This window comes from Gobius niger, assembly GCF_951799975.1.
Source record: "Gobius niger genome assembly, chromosome: 8".
In the NCBI taxonomy this organism is placed as follows: Eukaryota; Metazoa; Chordata; class Actinopteri; order Gobiiformes; family Gobiidae; genus Gobius; species Gobius niger.
The window spans coordinates 30,987,908-31,012,019 of NC_136859.1; the positions used below are offsets into that span (position 1 = coordinate 30,987,908).

General features: G+C 41.7%; 2 protein-coding genes across 2 annotated transcripts; both read left to right on the forward strand.

Annotated features, from left to right (window-relative positions):
- The first annotated feature begins 686 nt into the window (after positions 1-686).
- Positions 687-9,830, forward strand: LOC306967015 (sialic acid-binding Ig-like lectin 16). The gene is made up of 10 exons (XM_079561893.1): positions 687-733; positions 1,960-2,041; positions 2,185-2,580; positions 2,655-2,966; positions 3,061-3,345; positions 3,545-3,808; positions 6,372-6,662; positions 6,740-6,851; positions 6,935-7,013; positions 9,303-9,830. The coding sequence occupies exons 2-10, from the start codon at positions 1,993-1,995 to the stop codon at positions 9,660-9,662; spliced, it is 2,148 nt and encodes a 715-aa protein (XP_079418019.1). The 5' UTR covers positions 687-733; positions 1,960-1,992; the 3' UTR covers positions 9,663-9,830.
- A 5,699-nt stretch (positions 9,831-15,529) lies between these two features.
- LOC306966415 (uncharacterized protein) lies at positions 15,530-21,792 on the forward strand. Its single transcript, XM_079561177.1, has 5 exons — positions 15,530-15,584; positions 19,190-19,264; positions 19,329-19,437; positions 19,531-19,600; positions 21,360-21,792. Exons 1-5 carry the CDS (start codon positions 15,572-15,574, stop codon positions 21,663-21,665), a joined length of 573 nt encoding a protein of 190 aa, XP_079417303.1. The 5' UTR covers positions 15,530-15,571; the 3' UTR covers positions 21,666-21,792.
- The last annotated feature ends 2,320 nt before the right edge of the window (positions 21,793-24,112 follow it).

Below are 24,112 nucleotides of genomic sequence, written 5' to 3' on the forward strand. Positions count from 1 at the left end.
ATGTAACTGTGCAAAACATATCGACTTGGTTTTTCATTTTATATTTGTATATTATTAAAGGAGATATACCTTTTTTTCTTTTAGTAGGGTAAAGTTATTTTTGCCCCATAAAAGTATGTTTTAAAAGTAGTCATTGGTGGAAAAAAAATCAGCCTGATGCGTGAAGTTTGTCGTATTATGATTTGTTGTGTGTGGCCAACCCAAATAGTTAACATGTGACTATAACCCCGAAGGACGGTCGTGACGGGAAAAAATACCCATTTCGTCACATCTGGACTAAAAGGGTTCAAAATCAGGTATAGTCCCTTTAATATATTGATTATTTTTATTGTTTTACATTGTGATTAAACATTTCCACTCATATTAAAGGCTCTGTAAAACTTTATTGCTCCCTGAAAGTCGTGAAAGTGCTTTGAAGGGATCAGGGGTGCATTAGGAAAGCTAGGAACGAGCCAAAACAATGGAAAAGTAGACTCTTGTTTGTAAACATAACACCAGGGCCTTTCGTTTGTCCGTGCCGGTGCTTGTAGATCACTTAGACCTGTTCAAAAGGGAAAAGTGGACCGGCAAATACAGGATTTCAAACAAAAAGTCAGCGATTTCTCTGTGAATTCCGTTTTGTGCGTTTTGATGAAACTTCCTGTAACAGATGTTGCACAATTAGACCAAAGCAAAAGCCACAGTCTGTTCGGAGTGAGTGCAGAACACAGATTTAGACCGACATCAACGCAACGTAAGTAATGTCTCTTTTTGTATTTGATCACCTACATGAGGCACAGCGAAGAATATACAACAATAATGTGAAGGTTGTTTCCCCGTGTGACTTTTGTGAGCTTTTGAGGGCCTCCTCCCGTCCCTAAAACCCGACCAGCGCCTCCCTGTTTTTGTAATCTCCATTTTAATTCACTGAACGCACTCTCATTCTGTCTGTGGACAAAAAAAAAAACTGCCTTCTATAGCTGATTGTAAAGGTTCCCTGGTGACTGTGGTGTTATGTGTACAGTTGTTCTGCCATAGAGATTAAATATAATTCAGCTTTAGAACAAAAAATGTAAACCACAAGCTACTTTTATCTTGTAAAGGATATGTTGTAATTATGAATAATATCTGGAACCACAGACAAAGTCATATTTGCCTTGTAAAAATCCTCTATACCGGATTCATTTCTATTGGTGGAACAAAATCTGTTATGTCCTCCCTAAGTATATTGTAAACTCGGACTCATGTGTCTATTAAGCCTTTGGTGATCAATGGTTTGAACTTACAGGCTTGTTTTCTACCATCTCCGTGAGGATAAAAACACAACAAAAAATGATTGAACAAATAATTGAAAACTCAACAAAAATGTGACAAAAATTGAACAAAAATGTGACAAAAACTCAACAAAAATTCAACAAAAACTCAACAAAAATGTGACAAACATTCAACATAAATTCAACAAAAACTCAACAAAAACTTAACCAAAATGTGACAAAAATTCAACAAAAATGTAACAAAAATGTAACAAAAACTCCACAAAAATTCAACAAAAACTCAACAAAAATGTGACAAAAATTCAACATAAATTCAACAAAAAAATTACAAAAAATCAACAAAAAGTGACAAAAAGCTCAACCAAAAAGTGACAAAAATTCAACAAAAATGTAACAAAAACTCAACCAAAAAGTGACAAAAATGTAACAAAAACTCAACAAAAATTCAACATAAATTCAACAAAAACGCAACAAAAAAATTACAAAAATTCAACAAAAATGTAACAAAAACTTAAGCTTACTCTCAAATTGTAATTGATTCTAAATGTGTGCGAAAATAAAAAATGTCTTCGATGTCTTCACTGTTCGTTTTGCAACTGGGGAAAGCACACTCATGCAACACCAATCACAAATGTGGAGTGAGAAGTGTTGTTTCCTTTTGCTCGGCTTCCTCATCGTAACTTCCTTTATGTTTTCTCTATTTAAGGTCACTGAGATCTTCAAAATATCCCCCATCACGATGTTCATGTTGATCTGGATAATCCTCCTGCCTTCTTACGCTGAAGCCGGTAAGTTTGAGTGTGTTTATGTGTCGAACCTTAGAACTACAGCTGTACCAGGAATTAATAACCCTCAAATCCCTGACGACAAAATGTTTCAGAGAGAAATGAATGATAAAAACATTATGTTAAACATTTGTCTTTTTCTACAGATGACTCAGAGTTAGGATTTCCTCTGTGTTTCAAAGGCTTTTGTGTCACACTTAATAAAGACGTGGTAACAGCAGAGGCTGGACTGTGCGCCGTCATACACTGCTCCTGGAATATTCCATCAGACTTTTATCTCTACAGTCTGGTCTGGTTCAAATGTGAGCCTGGTGGCAGCTGTAGTGACTCTGATATAATATTTCACTCCAGAAACAAAAACAAGATTCAGTCGAGTTTTTCAGGACGAGTTTCTCTGTTGGAGCCAGATCTGAGTCGGAGAAACTGCAGCATCATCATCAACGACCTGCAGCTCTCTGACTCTGGGACATACTATTTAAGACTCAATAGTCGCTCTGAGGGATTTGGATTTACATTCAACAGAGCCACAGTCTCTGTTAAAGGTCAGTACAGTGTAACCTCCTCCATCACGTGAATGCCTTAAAGTGCATTACCCATGATCCTCTGTGGCCTGTAGCTCTGCAGCAGAAGCCCACAGTGCAGACTCCTGCTCTGACAGAGGGACAGCGCGCCGCTCTCACCTGCACCGCTCCTGGACTCTGCTCTGGATCTGAGCCCACGTTCACATGGACCTGGAGAGGAGCAGGACACGCCCCTCCCAATGTTACCACGGCAACCACTGACCGCCTGACGCCTGTCAGTCACAGACACAGCTCCACTCTGGAGCTGACGGCTTCAGCCGAGCTTCATGGAGCAGAGCTCAGCTGCACAGTGTCATATAACCACAGCTCCAGCTCCACACAGGACTCTGTCAGGATCAACGTCACATGTGAGTCAGACAGACCGACAGACGCCTCACAGATAGAAGAGTTCTATGCTGTCCCCTCACATTTGCTCTAGTCTAAACTCTGTGCTTCTTTCAGACGTGAAGGCCCTGGAAGTGAGTGGGGACACAGTTGTGAAGGAGGGAGACTCTCTGAATGTGACCTGCAGTGTAGACAGTTTCCCTCCATCGCGCCTCATGTGGTTTGGACCAAACAACACTCGTCTGAATGTGTCAGAAACCACTGAGAGGTCCAACCAAACTGACCTGGGATCAGCTTCACTGCTCATCCACAACGTGACCCAGGCTCAGTCTGGACAGTACATGTGTGAAGGCCTCCACCTGAACAGCTCTCAGACCAGAGACGTCAACATCTCCGTCATATGTGAGTGAACTCAACAAATCCTCCACATTGTCAGAGCTGTGGTGCTGTTTAGGTAGAATTAGACAGAAGTTTATCTATTAATGAATGATTGTCACTTTCAAAGTACAATATTCAGCTCACTTTAATTCAGATGTTTAAAGCTGAGGAGAAAACTGAACAAGATTAACTGAATGACTGAAGTGTTTGATGTCCCTTACAGACCTGAGAGAGCCTGTAATAACTGGAGAGACAAGTGTAGACGAGGGGGGTTCTCTGAATCTGAGCTGCTCAGTGGACAGTTTCCCTCCGTCCAACATCACACTGAGAGGAGGAGCTGGAACCTACTGGAACTCTACCCAAACTGACCCTGGATCAGTCAGTCTGTTCATCTCCACTGTGACTCTGGAGGATGCAGGGCGATACGAGTGCACTGTGGAACATGAACTCAGGACCGTGTGCACATCTGTGAACGTGACGGTGTTTTGTAAGTAGGTCTATGTTCATACTTTAGTATCAGTTAGTTACACTCCTGTGTTTCTTCTTCGATTCCAACTGTTTCACTAATGACTCATTTACTCAGTTACAGTGGGTTGAAAAAGTATCCGTACCCCTTTAACTATTTGACATTTTGCCACACTATGGACCACAAATATCAATATATTTACTGTAGTGGAAATTTTATGCGAAAGACACCCACTATGGGACACGTGACAAGTGAAACGAAATTTATACATGAATTTTTTTTAGGAATAAAATCTGAAAAGTGGGGTGTGCATAAGTATCTACCTGCTTTCCTTTAAGTTAAACCAAGTGCCTGGTGATTTCTGAATGATGACATGTTGACCCCATGACTAAATAGAGTTTCCCTGTGTGTAATCTAATGTCAGTTCAAACACAGCTGCTCTGTGATGGTCTCAGAGGTCTGTTAGAGACTATTGGGGAGTAGAAGCATCATGAAGTCCAAGAACACACCAGACAGGTCCGGGATCAAGTTATTGAGACGTATCAAGCTGTGTTATTATCGGTTATAAAAAGATTTCCAAAGCTTTGAACATCTCTCAAAGTACAGTTAAAGGAATAGGCCACCGTTTTTACATACTGAGATATGTTCTTACCTTAGCTTTGACGAGTTCTTTAGGACCTGTCTGATCTTCACCCGTGCCTTCAGTCATGTAAACACAGCACAGACGGCGTTAGCATTTAGCCTCTCCCTCTCTCCTCTATAGCTCCAAAACAGGTCAAGATAGAAGCTACCAAGCTCTTCCACGTTTTCCCTATTTAAATATTGTTACGTGAAGTGTTCCACTACAAAGTATAATTACACAAAATTAAACAATGTGGATTTTCTAAGCGGATAAAAGGGGGAACTATATTGTAAGGCGTAATAATACCAGAAGTAATTTGGCATCCGCACAGTAAAGTGAAGATTACTGCGCAGTAATCCTAGTCAAACTCGTCAAAGCTAAGGTAAGAACATATCTCAGTGTGTAAAAACGGTGGCCTATTCCTTTAAATACACCATCCAGGAATAGAAAGAGTCTGACATCACTGCAAACCTACCAAGACCCGGCCGTCCTCCTAAACTTACTGACCAAACAAGGACCACACTGACCAGAGATGTTACCAAGAGGCCTATGATGACCCTGGATGAACTGCAGAGAGACACAGCTCAGGTGGGGGAAACTGTACAAGGAACAACTATTAGTCGTGCACTGCACAAATCTGGCCTTTATGGAAGAGTGGCTTTTTTGAAAGAAAACCATAAGAAGTCCCGTTTGCTGTTTGCCAGAAGGAACATGTGGGGATCCAGCAGGTGCTTTGGTCAGATGAGAGCAAAACGGAACTTTTTGACCTAAATGCCGAGCTGAAAACACCATCCCCACTGTCAAACATGGTGGTGGTAGCATCATGTTCTGGGGGTGCTTTTCTTCAGCAGGGACAGGGAAGATGTTTGGTAGTTGATGGGAGGATGGATGGGGACAAATACAGGGCAATCTCCGACAAAAACATGTTGGAGTCTGCAAAACAGTAGTTGTAACTGGGGCGGAGGCAAGACTACGACAATCATGGGCGGCACGGTAGCGCAGCGGTTAGTGCCTTCACTTCACAGCCAGAAGGTCCCGGGTTCAATTCCCACCAGGACGGGGCCTTTCTGTGTGGAGCTTGCATGTTCACCCCGTGTCTGCGTAGCTTTCCTCCGGGTACTCCGGTTTCCCCTACACCTACATGTGCAATAGGTGAATCCTCCAGCCAGGTGATTCTGACCATCAGCCTGGCTCCACATCATGGAGATGGGTCCCCGGGCACGGCCGTCGACCACTGCTCCTTACGGGTTGCCCCAGCGGCATCGAATGATGGGTTAAACAATAAAGTATACAAACAAACAAACAAACAAACCATGTGTTAGAAAGGCCAAGTCAAAGTCCAGACCTAAATCCAATCAAGGATCTGTGGAAAGACCTGAAAACTGCGGTTCGCAAGCGCTCTAATCTAACTGAGCTTGAGCTGTTTTGCAAAGAAGAATGGGTAAAAAACATTTTTTCTTACCCATCCAGTCTCAAGATGTGCAGGACTGGTAGAGACAAACCTCAACAGACTTACAGCTGTAACTGCAGCTAAAGGCAGTTCCACAAAGTATTTACTCAGGGGGTATAGATACTTTTGCAAACCCCACTTTTCAGTTTATTTATTTTTAAAAAAAAGTTCTAAATCATGTATAAATTTCATTTCACTTCACGATTGGGTGTCACTTAGTGTGTGTCTTTCGCCAAAAAATTCAATTATATATATATTTATGTTTGTAGACCATAGCCAAGAAAGCGGCAAAAAAATGTGACCAAAACGAACCGGAAAAGAAACAAAAACACGGCTACAAAGCAATTGAAGCAATTTGAATAAGGGAGTTCAGCTCTGCAAAAACGAGAAGAATCAGACAAACTGTTGTATTCCCCATTTCCAGCAGCAGAACCATCAGCCGCCTCAGCCTCTCTTTCCTCACACTTCCTCCTCTAATGTCAGATACTTGCTGCTGCTGTTGTTGTTCCCAGCGAGGCCCCTGATCCTGAGCTCCTCCGGGTGTGTGTATGACGGGGCCGTCCTGAGCTGTTCCTGCATCAGTCGGGCCTCTCCTGTCCCCGCGGTCACATGGCCCCTGCTGCAGCACCGCTCCGAGTACACGCTTGTTACCGCGGTGACCGGAGACACGGTCAACAGCAGCCTGGTCCTCAGAGCGAGCGGGCACAACAGAACGGGAGTCCAGTGTGTCAGCAGCAACAGGGCGGGGCAGGTCCAGGAGAGATTCACCCCCTCCATCATCAGCGGCGTGGGAGAACCAATCGGTATGAGCCCTCACGGAGTAAAAACTGAATGAGCAAAACGTTTTTTCACAACAATAAGTGATCGTAATGTTTTGCAGTGACACCTGAGAAGATCTTGCGGGTCGTCTCCAGGCTGGAAGTCATTGTTGCTTTTTTGGCTGGATTTGTAGTTGCGGCTGTTTTATGCTGCGTGATCATCAAATGCCACAGGTTTAGTATTAACCATCGCTTCCTCTATCTATTTATCTGTCTCTCTTGCATGAGCGTTCATTTTATGTGTCTTGCATTTTCAGAAGGAAGCCGAAAAGTTACGTCAAAGAATGTGATATGAGTCAGACCTTGGAAATGGTGAACAGTGAAGAGGAACCAGAGGTAATTGTCATTCTAACCTTCTTGACCTCTCACTGCGTCCTGTACAAACGCTCTCACACTTTATCTCGAGGTGAGTCCGCCTTGGACATTAAAAAAGAGAGCTGTCCTGCCTCTCTCTCTGTATTGTGGCCTGTATGTCTATAACAACAGTAGTTAATGATACTTTGAGCAGACTCTGACATCTCTGTGGAGATCTGTGGACATATCTGTGGCGTAGCTTGCCATTAGGCAAGGCAGGCAGCTGCCTGGGGCCCCAATGAATTGGCCCATTTTTAATTTGCTTGTGTCAAATGCTGGATGAACACAGTATTCCTACTGACTTTAGGACTATAGTTACATCATGTCTGTTGTTCCCCCTCCTGCTGCATGCTTTAGTGAGTCATGGTTCCCTATAATGTTATGTTCTATTGAGCAGTGAACAGACATTTACTCATGTCTCCACCAGATCATATTTCTAATAGTGAAACCAGTTTATTGTGACACTCATTATCACCTAAAGAACCTCAGCGTTCTGCTCTGAGGGAAACTTATGCAGAGAACTGCATAATGGCAGTCGTCAGGTGACCAACTCCTGCTCACGTAGTGTCCTTTCTCCCAGTGCTCAGTACACAGAGCCGCCACCAGAGGGCCCCCTACAGACAGTCTTGCTTTGGGCCCCTTGGTACCCTTGCTACGCCACTGTGTCCCCACACTGAGGCCACTGTGAATGGCATTTAACAGTATTTGTGTCGCTGTTTTATTAATGCGGTTGATAAAAAACGTCCCCCTATTCACTGACAGCGATGAAGAAGAGCCTTAAATGAAACATGTGCCAACACAGCCAGCGATCAGGGGAGACCACAGGCACAGGCATCTGTTCCTTCATCAAGCAAACCATAAAACTATCAGCAAATATAAGTTCAGATGCCCCAACAGTGTGTTTTCTGGAGCCGGTCACAGCAGAGAAAGAAGAGAAGGAAGGCTCAGAGAGGGAGAACTTCTGCTGATACATTTGTCTATGGGCTGAAAATAGGTTTCACTGAGGGCACACCGTTCTTCCATTCTGAGATATGTTCTTACCTGAGCTTAGACAAGTTGATACGCACCTGTCTGGTCTCTGTGCCCGTGGAAGAGCGTGGTCGCTTCTAACTTCACCCCCGTTTGGAGCTATAGGAATACATTGGGAGAGGCTAAATGCTAACAACATTTTTGGTCTTTATGCGTGACTGAGGGCACGCACAAGTACGCAGCTCGTCTAAGCTCAGGTAAGAACATATTTCAGTATGGAAAAACGGTGAACTATTCCTCTAATGCTACGACTGAGATAATATGGGAGGGATTTGCAAGATTGTTGAAAGTGATACAGAACCCTTGGGCAATAGTTTATTTTATTTTTTGACCTGTTAAAGCAGTACTTTAGTACTTAGCAGTAACTTGTTTACCTTAATAAATCCTTTCCGTAGTCCCTCTGGGGGTAATACAAGTGTAAATGATATGATGGGGGGTCTTTCATCTCCCCCCGGTGTCTCTGGCCAGAAAACCACACTTGCAGCTTTCCCTGTTCCGACCTAAAGGTCCAATACACACTAATGGAATCACGATGAAGAAGCTAACAGGCTAACGGGCAAAGCTAACTGTGGGCTAGCACCACTTAAACAGTATTTACAGCCACGTTTGAGTGAAAATAAATGTCTCCATTGTGTAATTGGATGTATAATATCCCTCTCTCCCTTTGTCTTTTCTGTCAGCGTAGTGTTTACTCTCACGGACAATTAATGAGTAAAAAAATGCAACATGCTACGACACCTGCAGTGGCGCTTATGGCCTCTAGGGGCAAGAGTTACTTACAAGTAGTTCTGCTTTAACCCCACCTGAACTGAGCACATTTTCTCCAGTTTGTTTATTACTCAAATCTAAAACGAGACGTAAACGAAGATTAAAGCGCAAAAAAAGCAACAGAACAGCCACAAAAAGGCGACGAAAAAAAGCGATGAAAAAAGCCACTAAAGAGCAACAGATAAGCTCCCCAAAGACTTGCACAAAAATGAGATAAAACCGCAACAACAGAGCCACAAAAGGACAAACAAAAAAGCCACAAAAAAGGGACAACACGTCAACTACATGTGGACAAAGATCCATTTTGTAGGTCTTAGCTTTCAAAATTACACTGACCTGGCTTGATTCCAGAAGCTTTAAGATTTGGGTAAAGCCGAACTGGAGATAATGTACTCGGTTAAGGCGGGAGGTAACACAACCCTATTTTGTTCAATCAAATGAAATTGAAACACATGCCCTCCTTTAAATCTACAGCTCAACGGCCACACTGTCGGAGTCGCCGACGCCGAGCCCGGGGAGTTGCTCTACGCCAACATCAACTTCTCGGCGATGGTGCGGAACAGCCCGAGAGACGGAGCGAGCGGAGAAGACACGAAGACGGAGTACGCGGAAATCAAGCGAGAGGCCATCGAACAGCGGCAGCAAAATGAAGGGGTGCAAGAAGAAGAGGAAGAAGAAGAAGAAGAAAGGCCAGAGGAGGCGGCCATGATGGAGGACACGAAACAAGAAGAAGAAGAAGAGGAAGAAAAAGAAGAAGAAGAAGAAGAAGAAAAAGAAGAAGAAGAAGAAGAGGCTCTTTACTCAAATGTGAAGGAAATACTGGCCAATGAGTGAAGAGCGTTTGGACTGCATTTGCTCACTGCTGTTGATCGGACTGATGCTACTGATATTATAGTTTGGTGTTTCAAATTTGAATATATTTTTAAAGATTTTTTCTAAAGATACAATTGTAATTTACTGTATATTTATTCTGTAATTTTTTTTTTTTTAAACTGACCTGCTCATGGCCAGGGGCGGACTGGGACTGAAAAACAGCCCTGGACTCTGACCAGCCTGGCCCAAATTAGCGTAATTGTGACACTTCCACAAATACATATTTTAACCTCTAGCCCCCCGCCTTAACCGAGTGCATTTTCGACTTTTTATTATTATTTTTTTGATCGGCATCATCAGCAAAAAGAACGGGAAAGGTGGTCATAGAAACAGAAGCAAAATCATTAATATAAATAATAAATAATAACGGTCCCAAAACTGAACCTTGTGGCACACCATACTCCACGGAATTCCTTTTAGATTCATGTTTTTTTTATACTGGGCTTTACCCAAATCTAAAAGCTTCTCGACCGGAGAGCAACAATATAGCGCCCCATTTGAAAGACCTACAAAAGTGATGGAACCTTTTTGTCACGTCATTTTTGTCATATTTTTTTTTTTTTTTTTTTCATTTTTGTTTTGTTTTCATCCTCTTTTTCTCGCTATGTTGATGCTTTTCTTTTTAGCTTTTAGATTTGGGTAAAGCTCGGTTGAGGCGGGACCGGTGGCCCTAGAGCCAGTGGCCCCTCTGTGCTCTTCCAGAATGGACATATGGCTAGTCCGCCCCTGCTCATGGCTAACACACAGCTACTCTATGTCCCAGCAGAACGGCTTAAGCAAGAAAAAAAACATGCCCCACTTCTGCTTCCTCTGCCCCAACGTGAAAAAAATAAGTAGAGAAACAGGACCACGCTGTTGATCAGAGTGAGAGGGGCGAAAATCTATGACTGTCTTCGATCTGTGCAAGAAATGACCTGTGACTGCATGGGAAACAGAGCCCCTCCTCGTGTGAATGTTTTTTGAGTTCACAGCCCGTTGTTTGTTTTTGTCTCAGTGTTCCGCAACACCATAACCAAAGGTGTCGATAAATAAACTTCTCGCCAGTTCCTTTTTTGTTGTTCTTGTTGTAAAGAGAGACAAGCGAAACTTCCCATTTTCAGTCCGTCAACAAGTGATCTTTCATTAGTGTTGACTGACTAAAACATGACGCAAACCCTTTGAGTTTTCATCTGACTAAAATGTGATTAAAACTATCACATATAAAAAGAAACTACAATGTGATCAAAATTATCACATATGGAAATAACTAAAATGTGTCTAAAACTAAAAGCATTCTTATCCAAAAGACTCAGGCCCCGTCCGAAACCAGTAAATTGGTAAGAGGTCTTACGCCAGACCGGATGTGCGTCAGCGTCCGCCATGACAAGAAGCGTCCGAATTGGTCTGTCAGTTAGGAAGGAGTTAGGAAAATGGTAAATGGTCTCAACTTATATAGCGCTTTTCAACCTACAGCAAGGATCCACTCACCCATTCATACTCTCATTCACACACCAATGTACGCAGACACTGGGGGCAATGTGGGTGAAGTGTCTTGCTCAAGGACACAACGACAATGTGCACTTTCAGGAGGTGGGATTCGAACCCCCGACCTTCCGATCATGTGACGACCCTCTCTACCATCTGTGCCACTGTCGCCCCCCAGGAACAGGAGCCTCAATGCTAACTATCATAGCCACTTTAGCATAGGGACCTCTTGTGGTCCCTTACCAGCGATGAGGATCCCTCGACCCCACCCTTGAGTGGTTGATTCATGCGCAACCACTGTTGATTGACAGGTGCACATTTAATAACAAAAATAATAAAAAATAAGATTCTACACAAGCCAAACTTTATAAAAGTGACAAAATCCATGTTGTCGTCCCCACAGCTCAGTCACATGTCAGTCTGTTAAAGTAAACGGATTAAACGAAGACAGTTTGTGCTTTTGCTTTCATTTAGTAGAAACAGCTGTTGAGATAAAATAACACTAAAGGGAAATGTGAAGGATCATCTCTTTTTCTCCTTAAATGTCTTTGTTTGGACACTATGTTGTTGTTAGGCGCTGTACAGTAGGGGGCGACATGCACTTTTGTTTGGCCTGCACTCCACCAATAACTTAAAAGAAGAAGGAAGCTGTGGGTGATGTCACTTCCCCTTTCCCTGGGTAAGGACGGTCGAATTGGGCAAATGCTGCTGAAGCTCGAGCTCACTAACTGCATAGAGGTCTAACAGTTGACCCCATGAAAGGTTCAGGAGTTAGTTGCTAGTGTTAGTGCTTAGAGGCTATAATTTGATGGTTTCGGACTAAAACTAAAAGGGCTGCCTAAAACAACACTAGTGAAGGGGTTGAGGTGGGTTGCAGCACAGTTGGGAAGTGGACGAGCCATGAATGCCAGAGGCTTTAACGCAGGACAGCTGGGGTGGGGGGGACGACGATTGGCTGCGATAAAGGTGTGGCCCTCGCAGACACAATCATTGGCTGGAAGAGGGAAGACGCCGAAAATTGCCTTCCAGGTTGGATTTTACGCCTCGGTTTCAATTGACCCCCTTCATCCCCACATGAACCGAGCACATTTTGTTCAGTTTACCCAAATCCAAAAGCTGAAAAGTGGTAAGAGAGGGGCAGAGACGCACGATCAGAGAGTGATGAAAACAACCCCCCCCCCCACCCAAAAACAAAAGACAAAAACCGATCTATTAAAAGGCAAACTAAAGAGTGACGAAAAAGCAACAGGAAAGCCACGACAGACACCACGAAAACGCTGCAAAAAAGTTACCATCAGTTTTGGAGGTCTTAGCTTTCAAATAAGGCTTCACACCGGCCTATAGGCTGTACAAGCTCCGGTCCAGAAGCTTTTAGGTTTGGGTAAAAGTGTCTGAATCCTGTCAATAACTTGAATATCTGTGGCATCAACAGTGTGTGCTCTACAGTATTGTCTTTGTGCGGAGAACTGCAGATACAGAAACAATATACGACTTCCCCTTTTGCTAAGAATAGTTTCAAAACTGTCCGCACAGGTCAGCCATCCGAGTGTGCGCGGGGTATGTGAGAAAGCACATCGTTTTCAAACCCAGTTCCCTTCTCACAGTTGACATAGGCATGGACGGACTTTGACGTAAGACCTTGACGGACGGCCGATGGAAGAATCAGAACCACAGCGACGAGGTTGTTTTTTGTTTTGTTTTCTGGCTTTGAACAGCACACATTATTTATGATGAGAAACTATGCATGTAAATGTGCGCCGTGAACCGTCGGAGCCACGTTGTTTGCATCTTCATCGAGGGGATTTCCTGTGAGGAGCAGCTGTGCAGATCTGAACGAGAGTCCGAGGAATCCGGCAGGGCGTACATCGGCGTGAAGATGCGGCGAGTTTGGACCTTTCTTCACCTCGTCTTGCTCCTCACATCGACACAAACCAATGGACGTAAAGGTATTGGAACGTCTTTTTATTACATCGTTGTCAGATAAAGAATGTGAACTTGAAGTTTAAGTTGCTCGAATAGATGATATGGTCATCATACAGCAATTCTACAAAGTGCTATTGTGGAATGTTTCGTCAGTTGTGTAAAAAGAGACATTTGTGAAAAAGTGTGTACGTGTTGTTGTCATCATTGTGACACAGTGTTGCACCTAAGTTGTGAAACCTGCTCATAAACTCATCCCTATGAAGAATCAACTGTTTAGAATGTACTTGCTCCATTTGCTTCTGTTTCTTTGCTTTGTTTTGTTTTCTGAAGGGAAAAAAAGTGCGGTTGTGCAGTGAGGGATTCAACCATTAAAGCAGGGGTAGGCAACGTCAGGGGTAGGCAACGTCAGGCCCGGGGGCCAAATTCGGCCCTCCAGCATAAAACCCTTGGCCCCTAAGAGAATTTTGAAGAAACATTTATTCATAAATCGAGACCCAATACATGAAAAGGACTCTAAAATGTGAAAAATACTGTCAATATTTTCACATTTCCCAGCAAAACACCGCACTAGGTCATATAATATATGCAAAACTTATATTTGTAGAAAAAAGGTGCTTTACTTTGGGCAACAATTGCAAGTTTCGGCCCTTGGCGTTTAGGAAATGATGAAAATCGGCCCTCCATGACACAAACTTGCCTACCCCTGCATTAAAGAGACTATACGGAGTTTAGAAATGTTAAAATTAAGTATTTTCCTCCCCCTACATGTTCTAGCCATGTCCTAGTGCCTCTAAAATCCTGCACTGTCACTCGGAAAGTTGTTCATTCGGGTCTGAAGTGCCTTCATGCATGAGCTTAATGTAGAGACTGCAGTTGCGTAAGACCTGAGGTGGCAGTAGTGAGCATAACAATGACTAACTTGCATCTAGTCTCTTTAATACAATCGAAACAGCGACAAAAAGGCCGTAGAAATGTGATCAAAAAGTTGAGATCAGTTTTGTAGGTTTTCAAATGAGGCGTTAACACTGGCCTATAGAAGCTTTTAGATTTGGGTAAAGCCGAACGGGGGGAAGTGTGTGGTGGTTAAGAGGTTAAAAAGGAGTACGGAGTTCCTCAATCCTGTCATTTATCTAAGAACATTCTGGCCCTCAGGTCTCACAAACTCGTCCTCATCGAGCTAAATGAGCCTAACATTGCACTCCAGCCGCCGCATCTACTATAATGGAATGTTTCCATTGTAGTGTTTTACAGGTTATATATTGAATCATTTTGTAATTATGGCAGATTCACCTGGGTGCCCAAAGGTCTGAGTGGGTGCTTGAGCCCCACAGCACCCAGTGGATCGTTGCCTATGACACCAATCCTTTTGGACACACTTTAGACATGGAAAGGCCTAGTTTAATTCCATTATGATTGTTACTATTATCGGTCAAAAGTTTGGGGTCACCCGGGCCAGTTCTAAAGCTTCTCTAATCAATGCATCAGTTTTCAGCAGTGCTAGCACAATTGCACAAGGGTTTTCGAATCATCCATTACCCTCTAGCACGACTACCTAACACAATGTACCGCCTCTGCACACCTATGTAGGTATTCCATTAAAAATCACCCGTTTCCTGTATATTCACAACATTAACAATGTCTAGACCAGGGGTCGGCAAGTTTGCGTCGTTTAGGGCCGATTTTCATCATTCCCAAAACCCCCAGGGCCGAACCTCAACATTGTAGCCTAAAGTAAAGAACTATTTTCAGCAAATGTCAAGGTTATACATGAGTGGTTCTCAGGTGGTACCCACCATTACCCTCGGATGACAAGCCGAGGACCTAAATTTTCCACACAAGTGTTTGTTGAACAAGCGGTAGCTTAAGAATTATGATCAAAACAACTTGATAACATTCATTATAACAGACACAGTTAGTGCTTCCATGCAGTTTCAGATGGAAAATACTGAATAAAAGTTCCCTATAGACTCGGGACCCACAAAAAATTGGTTCCATGACCCACTTTTGGGTCCCGACCCACCAGAGAATCACTGTGTGACATCATATATGACCAAGCGGGATGTTCTGACAGGGCATTTTTAAAATACTGACACTATTTCTAGCATTTTTAGACTACTTTAACAGGAATTTGATCTCTTATTGGCATAATAATATTTCTCCAAATCATTTTGGGGGCCAGAGGTTCTGTGCTGGAGAGCCGAAATTGGCCCCCGGGCCTAACGTTGCCGACCCTTGGATTAGACAGTATTTCTGATTAATATAATGTTATCCCCATTGAAAAAAGCAGTACTTTTCTCAGTGACCCCAAACTTTCGAGCGGTAGTGTAAATATAATCAAATCCTTAACAGTGAAATTAAATGAAAATGGCATTGCTTTACACTATTTTTGTTTATTTTCAGCGGAAACATCTGAACCCACACCTACGAAACCTGCGACCAGCGCTGAAAATGCAACTGCGCATGTAACAAACAGTACGGCCGGGATGAGAACAACAGGTCTGGACACACAAACTTGCTTGAAATATTTGAATTATGGCAGAGATAGAACAGGAGACCGCACACCCCAAGTATGGAGGACCGTGGCTGCCAAAACTATAAATATATACATAAATAAATAAATAAATAAATAAATTTAAAAAAGATAACATTTGCAAAGAAATGCGTGCAATTATGAGAATAAGTGCATTTATTTCTGTATTTATTTATTTATATATTTATTTATTTCTGTATTTATTTATTTATTTACATATTTATTTATTTTTGTATTTATTTATACATTTATTTCTGTATTTCTCTATTTATTTCTCTATTTCTGTATTTATTTTTGTATTTATTTATTTATTTATATATTTATTTATTTCTCTATTTATTTATTTATTTCTCTATTTATTTATTTATTTTTGTATGTATTTATTTATTTCTCTATTTATTTATTTATTTCTCTATTTATTTTTTTATTTATGCATTTATTTATTTATTTCTGTATTTATTTATTTATTTCTCTATTTATTTATTTATTTCTCTATTTATTTATTTATTTCTGTATTTATTTATTTATTTCTGTATTTATTTCTGTATTTATTTCTGTATTTCTCTTAATGAGATGCAAATCATGGGGTGGGTCGGGATGCCTCTGCTGTCAGCTCATTGGTCAATCTTTTTCCTTGCTCCAGAGCTTGTCCAGCATAGACGGCCATGTTGAGATCACTGTGTTCTCGCTATAGCCATGTCAGAACGAAAAAAAAAAAAAAAGCATTCTTCCATATGCAGCAATTGCATTGTGTGTGTGTTTTTTAAACAAATAAGTAAATTATCCTTTGCTCTGGGTCGCTGAACAGCCTCCATTTTGGAGTGGTGAACGGTTGCATGTTGGACCTCAAGCATATCTAGTTGGGGACTGCTGTGCTATGTTCTAATGAGCTGAGAAGACTGGCGGACAGGAGAATCTGTAGTGTTGACTATATTATTTTCCGTTTGGATCAGTTACGTAAAGTCCCGTCGCCAGACGTCAGTCTTAAGGCGGCATTAGTACTACTATAAAGAACATATTTTTCGGTATTCGCGTAGCCCTGGCGCACACTGATCATTACATTAAACATAATCAACAGCAAATATGACCAGACCAACTACAGCTGTAACATCAGTCCTCGTGGCGGAAACGTCAGTAGGCCTACATGCATTAAATGCCGCCGGTCCTCTCTCTCCGTGAGGAGGAAATAGTTAGGTTACTTGTGGAGTTTGGGCTGGTCTAATCGGGCAGAAAGCGCGAAAGTAACACTGTGCAAATGAGTGATCTTTGCCCAATTTGTAGTGGTTATACAGCAGTTCTGCAGGCCTTCTCGTGGTTATACGGCGTATGTCTGCGTATCACGTAGTCTACTACACCACATCTGTGTCGGGGGGGCGGGCATGGCCCCGTATGGCCAGCCCATAGCGACGGGTATAACCACTAGAAAACATGCAGGATGGCCGGATAACCACGACAAACCGGGCCAAGATACGTATCACTCATGTGCGAAGTGTTACTTTGCGCTTTCAATCGGTTTAATACACCGCACGCGACGAGCTCTCGCGCAAAATGCGTACATGTACATTACAGGCGTGCGCTGAGAAGCGCCATGCTGTCAAGATGCGTGTGCCCACAACAAACCACTACAAATTGGGCAAAGATCACTCAATTGCACAGTGTTACTTTCGCGCTTTCTGCCCGATTAGACCAGCCCAAACTCCACAACAAGTAGCCTAACTATTTCCTCCTCTAGCACGGAGGCGGCATTTCATCCCTCTCTCCCTTTCTCTGGCACGGTTCCTTCCAAGCTGCGCTCGTGCGCAATTGCGCACGGCTCCCGTGTTGTCTGGGCACAAAATAAAATATAGGTGATATGATAGAGGGGCATCAACGATCATCCTCCGCCCCGAGAGTCCACGATGCTCGTGAGAGGCAAAGGCAGTGACAGGTGCTCGTGTGTGTTTTACTACAAAGCGCTGAAGTCCGCCGAAAAGTCCCCGCGTTCGAAGTGTGCGTTTTACACTCAGACACTGGAGCTTTCAGTGAAGGCTGAGAGAGACTGAAAAGTGGACGCGGCCACAGCACTGACCGAGCCATATTCATGGTACAAACGGTGGCGCGAGTGTGGGGGTGTGTGTGGGGGGAGTGTGGAGGGGAGTGTGGAGGGGAGTGTGGGGGTGCAGGCGCTCGTTCTACAGCCCCAGAGTCCGGTCGTTTTCCACGCTCGGAAACGTGTTTTCGTTGCATCGGCGCAGTATTCTGCACAGACGCAAGGCCCAGCTCATTCAGCTGCTTTTGAAAAGGACCTCACTCATAAGTTCAAGTTTGAGTAGAAGGATGTGTTGATGAGGAGGCTCAGCTCGGAGAAACGCATGTAGGCCTACTGACGTTTACGCCACGAGGACTGATGTTACAGCTGTAGTTGGTCTGGTCATATTTGCTGTTGATTATGTTTAATGTAATGATCAGTGTGCGCCAGGGCTACGCGAATACCGAAAAATATGTTCTTTATAGTAGTACTAATGCCGCCTTAAGACTGACGTCTGGCGACGGGACTTTACGTAACTGATCCAAACGGAAAATAATATAGTCAACACTACAGATTCTCCTGTCTGCCAGTCTTCTCAGCTCATTAGAACATAGCACAGCAGTCCCCAACTAGATATGCTTGAGGTCCAACATGCAACCGTTCACCACTCCAAAATGGAGGCTGTTCAGCGACCCAGAGCAAAGGATAATTTACTTAGCCTATTTGTTTAAAAAACACACACACAATGCAATTGCTGCATATGGAAGAATGCTTTTTTTTTTTTTTCGTTCTGACATGGCTATAGCGAGAACACAGTGATCTCAACATGGCCGTCTATGCTGGACAAGCTCTGGAGCAAGGAAAAAGATTGACCAATGAGCTGACAGCAGAGGCATCCCGACCCACCCCATGATTTGCATCTCATTAAGAGAAATACAGAAATAAATACAGAAATAAATACAGAAATAAATACAGAAATAAATAAATAAATAGAGAAATAAATAAATAAATAGAGAAATAAATAAATAAATAGAGAAATAAATAAATAAATACAGAAATAAATAAATAAATGCATAAATAAAAAAATAAATAGAGAAATAAATAAATAAATAGAGAAATAAATAAATACATACAAAAATAAATAAATAAATAGAGAAATAAATAAATAAATAGAGAAATAAATAAATATATAAATAAATAAATAAATACAAAAATAAATACAGAAATAGAGAAATAAATAGAGAAATACAGAAATAAATGTATAAATAAATATAAAAATAAATAAATAAATATATAAATACAGAAATACAGAAATAAATAAATATATAAATAAATAAATACAGAAATAAATGCACTTATTCTCATAATTGCACGCATTTCTTTGCAAATTTTATCTTTTTAAAATTTATTTATTTATTTATTTATTTATGTATATATTTATAGTTTTGGCAGCCACGGTCCTCCATACCAAGCCTTGTTAAAACCCAGAGATTAAAATGAACCTAGGCTTTGGTATAATCAACATTTTGCATTCATATGGCATGTTGTTGTGTGACCATATAGAATCGACATCTGTGAGCTACAATCTCACTGAGACGACCGGTGCCAGGGGAAGCATGAATGACACTGAGGGTAAGGGTGAGGCGCACTTCCTCTGTATGCACTCTACTTCAGTGCACGTCACTATTCCAGATGTTTTCAGACGTGTTGCAGATCATATTGAGAAACGTCCAGAAGCCAGAGGTCATGGTCGCTTTCGGGATCGGAGTGGTTCTGACTGCGCTGGTCTGGAGTCTCACACTATGCTGCAGGTGCGTAGGACTTCACTTGTTTTAAGACCAACAAATACACAAACAAAAAGTCTAGATCAACTGATGTTACTCTCTTTTATTGTCTCTTGTCAGGGGAAGAAGAAAGAGTTCTGCAAGTGCGTCAGAAACTCTGGAGATGGTGAGCGCCCGACCACTAACACAGGTCAGTGATGAACGGTCATCGACTAGTTTTTTACAAACAGTGCACGCGACCAAACTATGGCGGCTGTAGAGGGTCAATCTGCTGCTTGGTGTCGTGCAGACATGTGCAGACTTGGATAAGACACAAACTACGTAACGTGGTAGCTAACATCTCAAAGCCTACGGGTCAAAGCTAAAGACATGACCAAAGTAAACTTACAGCAATGCAAACACGGATATTTTAGGATCATTACAAGATTATTCAACAATCATTATATAACGTGCACCTCGACAGAAACGTGTGGGGCTTTATTTATCTTTATCACGGATCACCATTAGTTTTTACCTCAGCAATAACTGTTCTTTCACATAAAACACAAACACAAACTAGTCCATATGTAAACAAAGTAGGTTGAGCTGACATTATTATTTACAAGTAGGATTTACAGTTACATCATAGAAATTTAAATTGTACAGTGTCTTCAATACACACATACACAATTTAAACAGAAACAAGCATTACTTTAAACTTTGTTTTGTACAGTAATGCCCTTCATAAGTATCTTTTTAAACTTTTTTTTAAATGTCTCCGCTTTACTGATCTGTATTAAATAAAAAAACATTATACGTTATTTGTGTTAATCAAATGTAAAATCTCACATAAAACAACACAAGTTGTCGTCTTGTGGAGGTTTCTGCACAACACCTCAGTGTCATGGGTTCGAGTCTCAGCTCTGACAATTTGCTCAATGTCTCTCCTCACTCTTCACTCCCTTTCGCCTGGTTTGTCCAAACAGATGCAACATTAACCAAATGTCTTCATTTTGCCATAGACTGTAATAGCCATGGACTAAGTCCGGGTGGCTTCTCCCATAGCGGTGAGTGCAGGCTAACTGAAGACTGTTCATGCTAGCGATTTGGCTGCGTTTTTGGAGCTCAAAATTTAGAATAGAGCAAAATAATTCATTTTCCTTTATTTATTTATTTTTGAGGTAAGAATGACAAGCCTGTGTTCAATGAATTAAAGTGAGGTCAAAATGTTTCAGTGGTAAGCAGGAGAAAAGAAATGTGATTTTAAAAAAATATTATTATTTATTATTAGTAGTATTATTTAATTCATATTTCTGCATGTTTCTTGATCCAAATAGCATGCTATAGTTTTTAGGATATGGAAAAGGCTCGTTGTACTTTTATTTTATTATGATTATCATTGTCATATTTTATAGCAGAAGAAGAAACTTTATTTATATAGCACCTCTCACAGATAAAATCACAAAGTGCTTCACAAAGGATCACAAAGGATATAATGATTATCTATTCATAAAAAAAGGAGAAGAAGAACATGTGCATCATGAAACGCACAACAGTTCTATTGGAGGAGGAACCTCCACTTCTGAAGTAAATTTACATATTTTCAATGTGATCTTAAGGCTCCCCGGAGGCGTAGACGAGCCAAACAGGGCTCATTTCAAAGCTTGAAATCTCTATCACTTTATGTTCCAATGTTTTGTCCTAAAATCGGCGATGTTGTAGATGGCGGGAGTATTGGGTTCAAAAATTAAAGCACAGTTAGGCGCCCTGTCCAGCAGATGGCGCTAGGCGGCCGCCTGGGTCGCCTATACCTAGGGCCAGCCCTGGTGGTAAGTCCATTACTACAAGGAACTTCTGGAGCCTGCCCCCTTGTGCTTTAGGCTCCAAGCATTTGTTTTTGTGTTTCTGAAAAATAAGTTGTTCCTTGATTGTTTTTTGTTTGTTTGTTTGTTTGTTTGTTTGTTTTGCAGCGTGGGCAACACGATGAATGGACCCAAACTCATGGAGGAGCAGAGGAGGCTGGAGAAACAGCCGGTAACCCTGAAGTGGAGTACTCGGACATTGACTTCTCTGCCCTGAAGAGGCAGAGAGCAGCAGAGGACGTCACACGGGAGAACACCGAGAGCGAATACGCCGAAATCAAAAGAGAGGAGGCAGAGGAGAGAGAGGTGGAGGTGGAGGTGGAGGTGGAGGAGGGGGAGGAGAAACAGGACACTGCGACGTGTGAGCATGACGTCGCAGACGAAGAACAATCACTATGGACAGAGAACAACTGACAAATGAAGATTCATCGGATTAGACTGTAAAATTGCTTTTGTTTTGGGATTTTTTACAGGTGAAAAAACTAGGTTAAGATATAATTGTTTTGCCTTTTGGGCAACATGAGGGTTATTTGGATAAAGAAGTTGTTGCAAAACGTTTGCAAAAAGGAATTAAACTTAAATGAATAACATGTTTTGTTCATCCACAGCCTTATAATGTGTAAAAATAAAATCTATCGGCTTTTGAGTCAGGCTGCAATTTGTATGAAGCGGTGTTGTGCTGTTAATATGTTTTGGGAATTTTCATGAATGTAAAAAAAATTCAAATTTCATGTTTTATGGACATTTGTCCTCTCTCATTACTTTGCTGGCTGGAGAGCCACTTGTACAAAGTGTTTCTTTCCCATTTTCAACAGTAATAATAATAAATAATTGTTCTATACTTTTGCTGTTAGTTATTTATTGGTTTTTATCACACCATGTACCCTTTAACACCATGTGCTTGGATGAGATTGGTGTAGCCACGCTTTTATTTGTCTGCCCCGGTGCAGCTGTGGCTACATACGATTTGAGGGGACAGCAGAAGCTCATTGTGAAAACAGGAAGTTATCAACTTCGTACTAAATCGGTAATATAGTTCACTTCCTGTTACAATGAGGGCATTGAACTTCTACTACAGTGTGTTCATGCACATCAACATGTTTTTTTTTTCTTCTTTTTTTTACTCAGATCATTTTGGTTACTCAAATAAGTGGTGCTTAGTATTACTTTGTCGCACACTCCATTTTTGCTTCAGGTCTGTCCATTATTGCAATAAAGAATTGGTTCATTGCTCAACTTCCCAATTTACTTCCCTTTTCAAGTAAATGAATGCCTTAAAAGGTGCTCTATGCAACTTTTTACAGTGCACCTTTGAGAAGGAAAAGCTTAGTGGAAATATCTGGAGCACAATGATAGAGCTTTTGCTAAACATAAGAAGGATGACCCCTGCTGGCTGCTTGTTATAAATAAAGTAAATATGGGGAAAAGATTACCACCGCCTCTTTTGCAGTCAGGAACATTTGATGGAGATATGTAGGGCCCTCAAAGGCCACTACGCACAATCTGTATTTGACTTTAACATTGTGATTTTTATCTGACTTTTTATGGTCAGAACAATATTGATTATGTCTGAGGTCTCGATGAATGTGTATCTATTGATAAAGCGTGCTTGTGCTCAGAGGGCAGTCTGCGAGTAGGATGTACTTAAGGTGATTAGGATTAGGGCTGTACAGGCTTAGAAGGTGCCATTATCTTCATGGACAGAGCTTTCACTGCTTCACACACTAACACGAGCAGCAGGTATAGCTCACACTTGCACCTGGGGAGCTGCACAAAAACACGGTGAGGTCATTGTTTGTTTGTTGTAGAATACGTTTTACTGAGAATAGCAGGCCACGTTTTACCTGTAATACTGCAGTGCAATACTGTCCTCTGTTCATTATTATCAATATTAAGGATTTACAATTTGCATCTTATTGTAAAGTCATCGTTTTGGGAAGGACCTACAGGTTAGGTGTTCAGAGCATTGTGATCGCTCTTAACAGATATAGTAGTGCAGGGGTGGCGAACGGCTCTTGGCCAATCAGAGTGCGGCTCTTTGCATGATTGGAGATGTTTAATACAATGCAGCTCTTTGCAAAATAATTGGTAAATGTTTCTCATAAACTGTGACAGTCTTTAAGAATCTTGACCAAAAATCCAACCATAGTCTTGGGAGACCCTGTTTCCATCTCTACACACATGTGAGTCTGTATCTCTCTCCTTTTCGAGGCGGCGTGTAAAAGGTGCCCGTGCAGCAGCTTCACTCACAGCGGGATGTAGGTTAAACAACAGGCAGGCAGATCGTGGCTCTGGGATCAGCTTCTGTTGCTCAGGGTCCTGATTAGCCTACTTTTTATTTGATGAAATTTGGAATCATATTCACAGAAAAGATCAAAATTAGGAAATGGAAAAAAGCGGAGCTCTTATGTAGCATATGATGCAAAGCGCGACATCGTAACGCGGAAATACGCAAAGTCATGACTTTTCTTCCACATGTGACAGTAACTGTAACAGATGCAACTTAAAACAGACTCTCAGACGTCCAGAGGCTCCTGGTTGAACTTTATGAACTTTGTGCAGCCTAGAGTGCGTTCTCTGCACAGTCCAGTCAGGACGAAGCTGCAGGCACTGAGCACACAGGCCAGGGGCGAATCACAGAAGGGGGCTCAGAGGGCAGGACCCCATATACAAACAAAAATCTAATTCTGTCTCAGTCAGAGCAGAACAGCAGAACAAATTTCAGTTAATATACATGTATTTCAATCTTGGTGAGGAGTAAAACCATTAAATCTAACACAATTATTTAAAAAAAAAAGGAAAAAGGCATAAAGTTATAGTTTATTGTGATTAAATATAACGGTCACATTCTATTTAATCAC